The sequence below is a fragment of the Talpa occidentalis genome, unplaced genomic scaffold (genome assembly GCF_014898055.3).
Source record: "Talpa occidentalis isolate TD23 unplaced genomic scaffold, MPIMG_talOcc4v2.1 talOcc4.6, whole genome shotgun sequence".
NCBI classification, from domain to species: domain Eukaryota; kingdom Metazoa; phylum Chordata; class Mammalia; order Eulipotyphla; family Talpidae; genus Talpa; species Talpa occidentalis.
In genome coordinates this window covers 7,229,451-7,242,323 of record NW_023604972.1, presented here as the reverse complement: position 1 = coordinate 7,242,323, position 12,873 = coordinate 7,229,451, and the positions used below count along the sequence as shown (strand labels likewise).

Here is a 12,873-nt window from a genome sequence, read left to right as displayed (position 1 = left end):
GATTTTTTTCCTTTGGCAGAAATGTTCCTGTGTCCAGGTTCCCCCCTTACAGCAGCTTGAATGGAGGCTCAAGAGATGGGGGGGGGGTTGCTGGGAAGAGGGGTGAATGAAGAAGGGAGGGGAATGGCATTTAAACACCCTGACAAGCTTTTGGAGCAACCAGAAGTAAACCCAAAAGTACAGAGGCAGCTTGGTGCAGAAGAGGATCTGCAAGTGAGCCCCCAGTCCAAGCCCAGCGGTGAGGGGTGGGGACCGTGGGGTCCCGTATTTTGTGTGGTCACCTGGCATGTGCCACACCGTGGCCAGCTTGTCAGGGGCGAGGGGCTCAGCCAGTGGTTAAACCACCTAGATGCTCACAAGCTTGGCAAGCCGGTTGTAAAGCGTCCTGGCTGGAGGAAAAAAATTAAAACCAAACCTTAGACCTTGTCAGACTGCGAGGAGAATTCTATTTTGAACTAGTCTACAGTGTGGACAGGAAATGACCTCTCCACAAACTGCTTCTTTAAAAACAAGCAGTGGTGCCTAAAGCTATCCAGCCTCTCTCTCTCTCTCTCCCTCTCTCTCTCTCCCACCCTCCATGTCTCCCTCCTTCTCTCTCCCTCCCAGCCTCCCTCCCTCCCAGAGCTCCTGCTCTCTCCTCTCCCTCCTCTGCTGTCTCTCTCCCTCCTCCCTCCCGCGCCTGCCTCCTCTGCGCTCCCGCTCCGCCTGGTAGAGAGGCTCGCACAGCAGTTCGCAGCCAGTGTGCTCAGCCTGCCTGCCTGCCTGTGTGTGCGAGCGTCTACTTTGTACTGTGGAGAACACAGCCCATGTGCTCTGCATGGACGTTACTGATACTCTGTTGAGCTTGATTTTCCACAAGCAGGCAAGATGTCCAGCACACCACATGACCCCTTCTATTCTTCTCCTTTCGGCCCATTTTATAGGAGACACACACCCTACATGGTGCAGCCCGAGTACCGAATCTATGAGATGAACAAGAGGCTGCAGTCGCGCACCGAGGTGAGTCCTTCATCCTGGCTGGTGGGTTGGGGTCTGGTTTGCAACTGTGCCCGGCTGCCTCCTGGGGTGCTGCTGCTGAATTCCATGGGAAAGTGTCCCGCTAGATAGTGCCTCTCCGTGGGGCCCAGCGCCCCGGCTAGATCTAGTAGTTTGCAGGCTGGGTTCCCAGGGACAGTAACTCTTGGAGCTGGGGACAGTTTCTGCTGGCATCTAGAAATCGGCAGCCCAGCGCTGGATTCGCATGCTGGGTCTCCTGAGACGCTGCTTTCCCAGAACTCTGGGGTGTGCAGGCTCTGGGTTGGTCCCGTCAGTGTTTCTTGAGATAGAATAATTCCAGTGGGGTTTTGTGCTCATTTGCATGTGGCAAAATCATATTTTAACACATCTCTGAGGAAGTCAGCCTGGACCTGCATTGGCTTTTGAAAGTCATCCAAATCGAGGTGAAGGGGGCAGGAGAGTGACCCGCATACTTTGCAGAACTAGCCCGGGAGGGACGCGTTTGTATATTTCCGTGTTGAATTCAGAAACCAGTTGCTTGGGCCCAGGGGCTTCCTGACTTTCTGCTATCTGGCTTGGGAGTGTCCCCTAAGGAGTTCCACCATGGCAGGAGCTGGCTCAACATTCAAGTCAGCTCCAGTTTTTGCTTATTTGTGATCTGGTGCCTGAGACTGGGAGCCTCAGCCTCCTGGCCAGCAACTCTGGGAGCGGAGAACAGGACTTTCAGAACTTTGCAAATGCAAAACTTCGGCTGCCTCTTGCAATTTAAATATTTAATGCTGGTTGACTTTTTCTCTGTGCTAACTAGGCAGGCAGATCCTGCTGCTGGGCTGCCCTTTTGCTTGAAAGTTGGGGCTTTGTGTGAAGTGTTTTGAGGAGTTTCTTAGAGGAGCACCCAAGTCACTTTCAGAAGTGGAAATTGCTAGGAATTCAGTCTCCTGTGCTGAGTTCAGATACCCGCAGGGTGATGGCAAAGAGCTTTCAGGGAATAGCTTTGGTGGAATGTGAGATTGAAGATGGACTCTCAACTCTGGTGAGGGACTCCATTAAGCTTGTATGATAAAATAAAGCACACTTGCTTGAATTGTCAATGGAGCCATAGAGAATTCATGACGTTTAATGTATTTAATACAGCTATCAAGATGTGACCTGCTTTCTGATTGGCTAACTGGACAAGGAATGATTTTTTTTTTTTAAAAGAAAACAGAGTTATCTTTAATATTGTGATTTTCTTTACATGGTAATATACCGTAGATATTAAATATAATTGAGGATAGGTTGTTCTTTCTAGAGACCAGTATCTTTTACAAAAGCATAAACTCTTGGTGAGCTGTTGGTAGTAAACTATATTTCTGTGCAGTGTGTGTATGTTATGGTTTGTACATTTCATTCAGATCTTTGCAACTATGTGTTGGAATCAAATTCTTTCATAAGCTATTGGTCGTTAGAGCCTGCTTTGAGAATTAGGATAGAAACTCTCTTAAAGTTAGGTACATGTTAGTTGCAATACAGATTTGGTGTAAAGAAAAGGTCTTGAACTGTGATGAATTTATGCCTCTGTTCTTAAACAGCAACAAGATTTTAAAATAACTTGTGTCCACCTTATATTTAAGAAGTTTTGAGGAGTTGGGAAAGGAGGGTTTTCTCCATCCTCCTTGGTTAGGAGAGCAGGCAGGTTTCTCAGCTACCTGTGTTCCCTCTAAGGGCCTTAATTATCACTTGGCCTGATCTGGGCTAGGACCGGTCTCTGGCAGGCCTCAGAAAAATCTGCAGAATACCACAGATCCGGACTTTTGTTTCATATTTGAGAGAAAACCTTTTGCAAAGTCCCCCCGCTTGTAGTATGTTTCTCAAGAAATAGCACATTGTCTTTGTGAAGGCTCAGTCAGGAACTCCTAATTTTTGGATTATGGGGCACTACTTTTAAAGATTTTCCTCTAAGTAGGAAAAACTGCTTTATAACTCAAGAACCTAGAGAGGAGAGCCTCGATGATAATTCCTAACGGTTCCTTTAAGTCTCTGACTGTGACTCCCCCCCCCAAAAAACCCCTAGAAACTATTTTCTGGTGTGTTCTAGAGTCCACCCAGAGCATAAAACCTAGAACATCTCCCCCTTAATAATATTTTTTATAGTTATCCAAATAATTGCCGGGACGCCTCTTTTCTCTCTGCCAAGCAATAAATGATGCTATGAACCCAAGGCTCGAAATTTGTTTTCATTTTATGTGAAAAGAAGAGAGAATCAAATAATTGCTCCTAAGATATTTAATTATTCGCATAAAAAATTAAATTTTGATTATAGTATGTAATTGGAAAAGGAAACATTTAGAAATAACTTTTTGTGAAAAAGTTTTCTCGTGCTTTGCCAGTGATGGTTATTTATGATACAAGCAATTCTGGGTCTGAGGGAGGGATTGGTTGAAATAAAATACAATAATACGTAGCAAGAGTTACCATAAAATCAGAAAAATTTTATTCATAAAATCAGATAGATTGTTGAACAATTAGAATTTCGTCAAATGCACCCAACCTTTGGAAAAGACTCACCCCGTTTTCTTCCCTGGCTCTTCTAGTTCTGAATTCTTTATCACATAGTATTATTTGATGGACTCCTACTAACACACATACACACACACACACATACATCTGGGTAATCCTCTCAATTCTGCATTCCTTTGTGAACATAGATGTGGCTAGAAAGAAATTGTAGCAAACCAGTTTGTGATGAATACATTATAAACAAGTTTGTAGAAATTTCCTAGAAACCTCCTTTATGGAAAGGAAAGAGGCAAAAAAATCCTTGTGTTCATCTACTTTCCTTCCATGGCTGACACCCCCTCTACCCCCCTTTGCTTCCTCCCTCCATGCTCTGGGGGATTGATGCATTTCTTCCAATTAAATCAAATTAAAGCCCTTCTGAGGCTGGGTAGTTCCAGTTGTAAGAACGGTGGGTGGGGAGGTAGTCCTGTTTCTAACTAGTTTCTGTCACTTTCTAACTGGCCTGGATCTTGGCTCCTCGGTGGTAAATTGCTTGCAATACCCCTTTAATTTAAAAAATCAGATTCTACACAAGTGCTGGGTTTGGTTGTTTTCAGTACAAGAAGTATTGTGAACTAAAGTGAAAAGCTTGTGCTTTCTATGCTCCTGGCATTTTGTTCAAAATCACAAATGGTACTGAAATAATGGGGTGACACTGGAGTGCCTGAAGTCAGAGAAGCTGCCAGTTTTACTTAAAGTGAGCACTTAGCACAAGCAGGGCCGAAGTAAGTGCTCAACAAACATTTGTTAACTAACCCCTTCCTGGATCAGTGGGCGAGGTCAGGGATAAAAGTTTGAGAACTACTTTATTGAAATTAGCACCTTTCCTGAGAAACACATTTCAGATTCCTTTGGGGACCAGGTATCCCCTTAAAATTGCTTTGGGCATCTGCTTCTCATACCCCAAATAGCTCACGGCCACATACCCCACATTTATGGTATCAGCAGATAATTTAGACCCCAAATCTTTGTGGCAAAGGGAAGCTAGGGTCTAAGAGATTAGAGGACCTCACCTCTTTTTAAATGAATATGAAAATGTTACAAGGCAAACATATCAAAAAAACATCTTTTACATGTTCTGGTCTGTTCTGGGAAAAAAAAAACTTCTTTGCAGCATCAGAATCTCAATAGAATTTCAGTTAAAAATTAGTGGGTATCCCCCTGTTCACCCCCAAATGACATGAAGAGAAACTCTGAGCTGGGCCTGAGCGCGGTTTGCTGGGTTCCAGGCAGTAGGAAGGGGGTTACATTTCCCCTTGTGTATGCCACCAGGAATGGACTCGAAGTCTCCCCAAATTCACATATTTGAATGGTCCTTTTGTCCCAAATATATTTTGGAAGAACACAGCTGTACAATTATATAGTGCAACGTCACACAGAACACAGCGAGGATATAAAAATATGTACTGGAGTCTTCAGAATGTTTTCTGTGAAAAGCTTCAGTAATAACAAAAGCAGTATTTTTTCAGTTCCTGAGATCTGTGCTGTGAGATTTTTAAAAAGTTAAAATTTGAGACCTATCCTAGTGACCCTCCTTTTCAGTGAAGGGATCTTGCCCAAAGTTGGATTATTCTAGAATTTAAGAAAGTTTAGCAAGTCAAGTCAGACACACTTTTGTTTTTGTGGATAACTTTTCTGCCCCTTGGTTCCTCATTGCAATGTCTCCATTCCATTGAAGATGTTTCCAAGTCTATTTTTTTTCCGTGTTGACAGTATGCAAATTTTAAGAAAATAGCACACACCAGGGAAGTGTGGGTTCCATTATGCATTTCTTCTGTTTGGAGAGTTTTTTTTCTTTTATCACTATTACACATCCTACTCCAGAAAACTCTGATTGCAACTGGAAACCTCACACACTCAAGGATTTGTATGAGAATCAGTTTTTAGTTTTACAGGTTTTTCTACGAGCAGGAAAATGTTTGAAGACCTTGAAATTTAAATCTGCTGTTTTTCACCCTTCCTCAGCTCAGCTCTCCAGGTCTCCCGGGAGGGGGTGGGTGGGATGGGGGTTCTGGAGTCTTTTCTTCCAGGGACATTTTTTATATACTTCAGTCACAGGGTTTCACGTTGTGACATCATGTTTATTCATGGCCCAGCTTAGTATCACTGATGTTCAGATGGAGTCTAGTTAAAATGAGATTAGGTATTTTGGATAGGTGGGAAAAATGAGTAATGCTTTGTGATAACTTGGATTTTCTTCCTCGAAATTTAGAAAGAAAAATGTTGCCGTTCCTCTGAGGCACATGAATGATTTTCTGTGTTAAACACAGAACTTTTCAAGTTTTTCAAAGGGGGTTGGTGACGAGTGGGGGAGGGGGTGTTGGTAGTGGTAAGGAAAGCTATTTTGAAAATGTTAAATGAAACCAAAAGGGCTGTTTTAAAATGAGAACTTCCAAACTCTTATTTTTCAAGATCTTGACTTGGCCTCAGAAAACAAATTGCGGGACTCTTGTACCGCTTTTATTTTCCTGAGGTCTTATCCCCCCCCATTTTCTTACTATGGGAACTGTTTTTAATTAAAAATTGCTGCAAACTATTCGTAGGAGGCCAAGAAGAAAAAAATTCTCTCCACTCATGTTCAAGACTCAGATTCTTATCAACCTAAAATCAATGCATATTTAAATTTCTCCATTTTGGTGCATAAATTATGATATAGTATTTTAAACAGGATGCAATTTTTAAGCATTTAGCTTGTTGTTTGGGTTTCAGAAAGAAATTAATTTAAATTGTATGGAGAACAGGGCCATAAATCTCCTTTTATTACATTTGTCCACAAATCTCATTTTTCACGAGAACACAGAACACCCCCTTTCTGAACAAGCAAACAAAACATAAAACAAACAAGCCCAAACATCCAATATACATTGTCAAGAACAAGATTCATAAACTTACTTATTTGGATTTGCTTGGTGGGTCTTGAAATATAATTGATCTGGGAAAACAATCTTTTTGAAAGCGTCAGAAAATAGAGCTTTAAAAAATGTTCAACTGTTGCACATATTACATAGACCTTTGTCATTTCCTGACCAAGATGTTTCCTTCCCTCTCCTCTTTCCTTCCTCTCTCCTTTCTTTTTTAAAAGAAAAAAAATACGCATTCTGGTATCATGCATCTGAACATAGGCAGCTATTGATGCTTGAGACAAAAATCATTCATTCTTTAAGGATTTCTATACTTCAAGCAATTGGAAACTTGGGCATTGGGAAATAATAGACATGTCTGAAACATTTTCCATCCTCTGGAAGTTCATCCCTTGGTCATAAAGGGAGATGCCCAAGCCAACTCTTAAAATGTTCTGTGATGATGGATGGATTCAGGGTGTATGTGCATCGGAAGATTCACTCCTTGATGAAGGCAGTTGTGATGATGATGATCGCTACCTTCTACAGAGCAGTCACTCTCTGTGGGGTCACAGTTCTAAAAGCCTTCTGTGACAGCTCATGAGATCGTACAACTAACATCTGCATTTGTACTAATGAGGCAACAAAGGGTTAAATATATTGCCCAATGTCACACAGATGGAAGTTTAATTTTAGAGGTTGTGCTGGTAACTGTTCTGTCATAGAACCTCTCATAAGACATCCTAGCTGGGGTTCTAATTTCAACTGCAGAAATTCATTAGCTGAATATATTTATTTTTTCCTAGGACAGGCTGGTTTGGGCAGTGCCTGGAAAGGTGAATGCATCCACACAGCTTGGCTTCACTATTTGTCTCTCAAATGCCTGACTAATATCCAAACGGGCCATGTGAAATTCTAAAGGGTGGAGCCAGAGATGGAAAATATATCCTTAGTTTTGTAAAAAAAGAACAAATCATGTTCCCTGTTGAAGAATAGATATCCTCGATTATCTGGAGGCTCACTGGAATTGTGAAATATTCTGCAGAGGCATCGAAAAGTTTAATTTTTTAACTTAAAAATACTTCAATTTCCATGTGGTGCTTGATGCTCCTCAGTCATGCACCATGAAAGATGGTGTTTTGATTGTTCTAAATGGTGACAGGATGAGGATAAAATCTCCCTTGTGTTTGGTGGCACAGCACCCTTCTGCAATAATAACCAATATCAGGGTTCAGAGATTAAATAAAAATTAAAAGTTGGCATGGTGTCAGTTAGGAATCTTAGAAAACATGAAGACATAGGGGGAAAAGAATTTCCACATCTCTTGACTTCTCACTATCCTCCTTTGGTCTACTCTTAAGAGAGTCTCCTCACATCCTGTGGCTCTGCTTTTCTTTGGGGGGGGATGATGTTTCATTCTGGCCCTTGCAGCCTCCTTTAGCTACTTGTTGTCTTAGAAACAAAAGCCTGCCAGTTATCAGAGAGAAGATAAACCTCCTGATTTGATCCCCCCCACCCCCCAAGGAGGTGTTCTGGGAACTGAGGCTCAGAGACGTGAAGACTCAGTCTGTACATTAAACTCCCCTGGGAGTTCGACCTTCTAATGTCTCATTCCATAGGCTCTCCTGTCTCCCCGCTCAAGAACCTTACAGCCACACCCTGCCCTCAACTTACTACCACTTTTGACCAAACCAGTCTAATCAGAAATTTCAATCATTCGATTAGAAATGGAAGATGTAGCATTAAAAACGTGGTAGGTCCTTCTGAAGAAGAGAAACTGACCATATTCCGGGGACAGCATAAGCCTCCCTTTCTCTTTGGGTTGAAGACAGTTTCCTAACTGTACCCCTGCTCCCTCTTTCCACCTTAGCATCTAGTCCTCCTGAGCAACCAAGGTGATACATCTTTTTAAACTTTATTTTTTTTAAGATTTATTTATTTATACAATAACTGGGGTACAGGCCAGAGGTGTGGGAGGGTGAGACGATTCACCAGTGACAGAGTGGGGAGCAGAACAGGCAGACAGACCGAAAACACTGCTGAGGGGAGCACTGGGCGAGGCAGGAGAGGTCTGCTGCGCCATGTGGGTATCTCCCTGGGCGGCCGGGAATGGAACCCACGCTGTGGACAGCTTCATAGCACTGCGCTCAAGGTGGTATTTTTGAAGCATAAATCAGATCATTCTCTCCAGCTTCCCCTCATACTTCGAGTAAGCTCCACGTTGTCTGCTCTGGCTTTAAGGTTCTATTGATCTGTTCCTTCCCTGTGGCCCCATCTTTTCTCTTCCACATGTTCAATAGACTCCAGTCACTAGGGACCCCTTTGGGCTCCATTCACTTTGCACTCTTGTTCACATCTCAGCACCTTTGCCCGCCATGGTGGAATACACATTCCTCCACGATGATCCACAGAACTATGAGGAGGTCTCATTTGAGTTTGGCTTGGTGCTGATTTTATTGGCAGGCAATCAATTAAATACCTCAAAGACAAGGACTAGCTAGAATAAGGGCCTCCTCCTCTAGGAGGGCCTCTACAGAGCATCTTAAATGCCCCCCTTCACAGACAGACCTTCCTGGATCAACTCAGTTAAAACCACCCCCACCCCCACTCACTGTCTATCACATGCCCTGTTAATCTTCATAGAATTATTGCAAGCTGATTATTTTCTTCTGTTTATTGTTTAAGTGTCTACTGTCCTGAGTAAGCCCCATGAGGGCAGGGACCTCAGTTTGTTTTGCTCACAGTTGTCCCTTCAGGACCTCCTAGTACACAGTTGATATAAAAAATATGTCTGTGGAATAAAGGAAATTAAGTGGCACCCACATTCTCCAGACTGGCGTTGGGCCTTGCCTTGAATGTTAGCAGCGCTTGCCTGTAGTTACAGCTGGGGAAGAACTGGGAGACTTGCAGTCCCAGGAGCTCTCACAGACAATGCTCTGCAAGGCTGGCAGGAGAGGAGCCCCAGGGGAGAGTTTCTTCCTTGCTGTACTGACATGTGCACGAGAATTATGCCCTTCAGGTGGGGTGACTGTTCGGACTCTTCTTACTTCTGATTAAAAATATTTATATTTATCCTAGAGTTTTTTCTCATTTGATATTTCCACCCCTCCACTCTCTTTGGATCTACCCAGGGTTCAGTCATGAATTATGATCTGAGTCGTGATAACACCTTACATTTGCCGGAGCACTTTGCGTTTTAGGAGAGTGATTTCAGCACCATTAATTAACTTGTTTGAAGGGATTTGCACAACAGAAAATATGGGACGTTGTATTAGTATATGATGTTGTGGCCTACAATAACTTTGTGTTTGCTAACTGTTGTGTGTGCGTGTGTGTGTGAGTATGTGTGTGTGTGTGTGTACTGGGGAGCATACTGTGATAGTGCATGTGTGTGCCTTCTGGTTAGGAAATATGCACATTCCCCCCCCACCAATATTTTTTCCTTTGGAGTGAGAAGAGCCACACGGTAACTAGAATAGGAAGGTCTGGACTGCAGTGTAACTTACAAGAAGTCAGATTTGGATCCAAAGTCTGACTTTCCCTCTGAGTTGTTGTGTGATATTAGGGAAGTTTCTAACTTTTCTGAACCTCTGTTTTCTTGGCATGATTTTAGGTGGGGAGGTAAACGCATGTAAAATGCCTGATGGATGCTATGTGCTCAGTAAACAGCTACTGGATGCTGCTGCTGCTACTGCTTGTAATTGCGTCAGAATATGTAGTCACCTAAGTCGTGCACGAGTTTTCTTGATTTCCTAAAAGTATCTATTAGAGTGTGTGCCACATGGCTTGCACTAGCATATTGCAACCTGCCGTGGCAAGTGGCAGGACACATAGATTTGATGTTCTCATAATAAATGATTACACATTCAGGGATTTTTACTGTTAAATAGTAGTGTTGACAATAATCATACACCTTCTTGTAGCCATGATCTCCACATCCAGCTTAGAAAGTTATTCTTTTAGATATATCCATGGTTGATGATGAATATTGACCATGTATGGGGCCACTTGTATTCTGCGATGTGGGGACAAAGCCACGTTTGGGGTTTGCTCTGGATAAGAACTTAGTGGAGGTGACATAGTATTGAAGTGTTCTCCTTCAACTGTACCTTTACTAGGCCATGCATTAGGGTCCCCCGGGAGGGCTGGAGAGCATCCACCTGCTGGCCTGGACAGACCATGTTGTCTAAAGAGGTGACTTCTCAATATGCAGGCTGGCACATACTTCTCCCAGGGAGCTGTGTCAGCACTGGGCGGAAGCCTGAAGCACCACCTGCGTGTCTGGACTGATAACAGCCCTGCCAATTGATCTGCTGTGACACCTTGTGGCTCAAGCCTTCACACAGTGAAAAGGCACACAGGTGGGCTGGTGATGTGCTGAGGGGTACCATGTGGTATCTTTTTGGCCAGAGGGATCAGGTTGATGGGTAGGAAAGCTACTGGCTTCTGCTTTGCAACTGGCGGGTCCTGGGGGCTGATTTGTGTTGCTAATTTCAGGGTAGAGCCTCCTTGATTTTTCATATTGAATTCTTTAAATTACACATACTTTCCTCTACTTAATTTCATTGACTAGGTCACTCGTGATTTCCATTTAGAATTTCACATTAATAATAACTTTATCACCCTTTCTAGAGAAATATTTTGCATAGCTGAATTGTTCAAAAATTAAATTGCAGATACACACATACATACATACACACCCAGCTTTTCTCACCACTACATATATGTATACATGTATATATATTAATACTATATATGTAACATAAAAAATATATGTATAACCTATGAGGGGGGGGAATAGTGTTTATTAAATTTTGCTTCCTCAAGCGGATCATGTCTTAGCGTTCATGAGGAATTTATCGTGATACTGAAAATCCATGTAGACAAGCACAAGCTAAACCAATAAACAAGACTGACCATTTGGCAGTGCTTGCAGAAACCCAGCACTTCTTATGCCTTATAATTTTAACCATGATTACCCTGCACTTGGCTGAGATTTCTTATTTGTAATTGAAATGAAGCAGTTGATGCATATAATTTGTGTTTGAAAGGTTCTGATGGAGAACTTTTGGTGGAGCCTACCTATTCCAAATTATCTGAATCCTACAATTTCAGGGTTTGGAATCCACAGGAGAGATCATCTAACCCAAGCTCCTGATCTGGTAGGTGCAGACACCACACACAGGTAGCACTCATCTGGATTAGAGGTAGTGTCCATTTTTAGAAGTGATGTCTAATCCTAGCACTAGTCTCTCAGGTAAGAACCAGAACTGGGCAGATTTGACACTTACCAACAGCTAATTTTTCTTCGACCCTATAAAACCTTCCAACCCCCTTCCTGTTTTACTAGTTTTCCAGTTGCCCTAAGAGAGTATTGATCTGTTGAAAAAAAATCACTAAACTTTATTGTCTTAAGTGATTGTTTTATGATTGTTTTCCTTACCAATTTATTTAAAGTTGCATCTGCTTGAAGTTCATCTATATTTTCTGATTAAAAAGACAGTTTTTTAAATCAATATAGTGTCCTTGTAAAATACAAGAGTTGCAAAGAAGTGAATATAAATCGTCTTTTATAATATTTGTGGATATAAATCTAATACACACATATACATTAACCTTTACATGCTTAGGAACATACTGAGCCCCCTTTTGAATTCAGCTCTTTTAATTCAAATTACAAGTATTCCATTGTGTTCTTAAATCTTAACATATAATTTTGAATTGCCTGGACTATTTACACATATGTTTCTGTTTTAAAATGAATAACAGGCAGATATTTTTCTTAAAAAAATCTGCTCTTTTGTAACATGATTTGAACTTAAAAATTCGTATCCTTAAAAATCATGCTAACCCCTGGTAAGATGGAGAGCTGCTGGCATGAAGGAATTGGCCATGGAGCCATATGAACAACAGTCACATTAATACTCCTTTCTCCTTTTGAGAAAGATTTTCTCTCCCATTTGAGGGCAAATTCTTCTTCCCCTTTTCTCTCTCTTACGTTATTTCTGAATTCAGAGGCATCTATCTTGCTTAAGTGTTTGTAAATCAAAAGATTTTTGACAATTCATACTGGGGGAAGGGAGTCTGAATTAATATTAAGTGTTAGTGTTGCCCTAGAACCATAGGTTGGGATTAGCAAGCTAATGGATGGCACTCTTTGGAGGACCTATCTTGGATTCAAGGAGAAAAGTGGCATCTCAAAAAAGTGAACTGAGTTGTGTGCCATATTATCTTATTTTCCTCATTGGATGGAAGAGCTCCTTGAGGTCAGGTACTGTCTTATTCGTGTTCTCCTTCATTTTTTTTTAAAGATTTATTTATTTATGCATACAAGAGCTGGGGAACAGGCCATAGATGTGGGGTGGGGGGTGGTGAGAGGCTCCACCAGAGACAGAGTGCGGAACAGAACAGGCAGATTGACTGAAACACACTGCTGAGGGGAGCAGCGGGCGAGACAGGAGAGGTCTGCCTCACCATATGGGTTTCTCCCTGGCCGGCT

The 12,873-nt window shown here is 42.2% G+C and overlaps 1 protein-coding gene across 10 annotated transcripts in view; it reads left to right on the top strand.

The window, feature by feature from the left end:
- The first annotated feature begins 605 nt into the window (after positions 1-605).
- The window catches only part of LDB2 (LIM domain binding 2), a 316,071-nt gene continuing 303,803 nt past the window's right edge, over positions 606-12,873 (top strand). For 6 of the 10 annotated variants that reach the window (XM_054688380.1, XM_054688378.1, XM_054688379.1 and 3 more), the window contains exon 1: positions 620-999. In XM_054688380.1, the coding sequence (XP_054544355.1) occupies positions 868-999 (132 nt within the window). In that variant the 5' untranslated portion in view covers positions 620-867. Of the gene's footprint in view, positions 1,000-12,873 lie in introns of all 10 variants that reach the window. The other 4 variants (XM_054688382.1, XM_054688381.1, XM_054688383.1 and 1 more) reach the window with 4 other exon arrangements.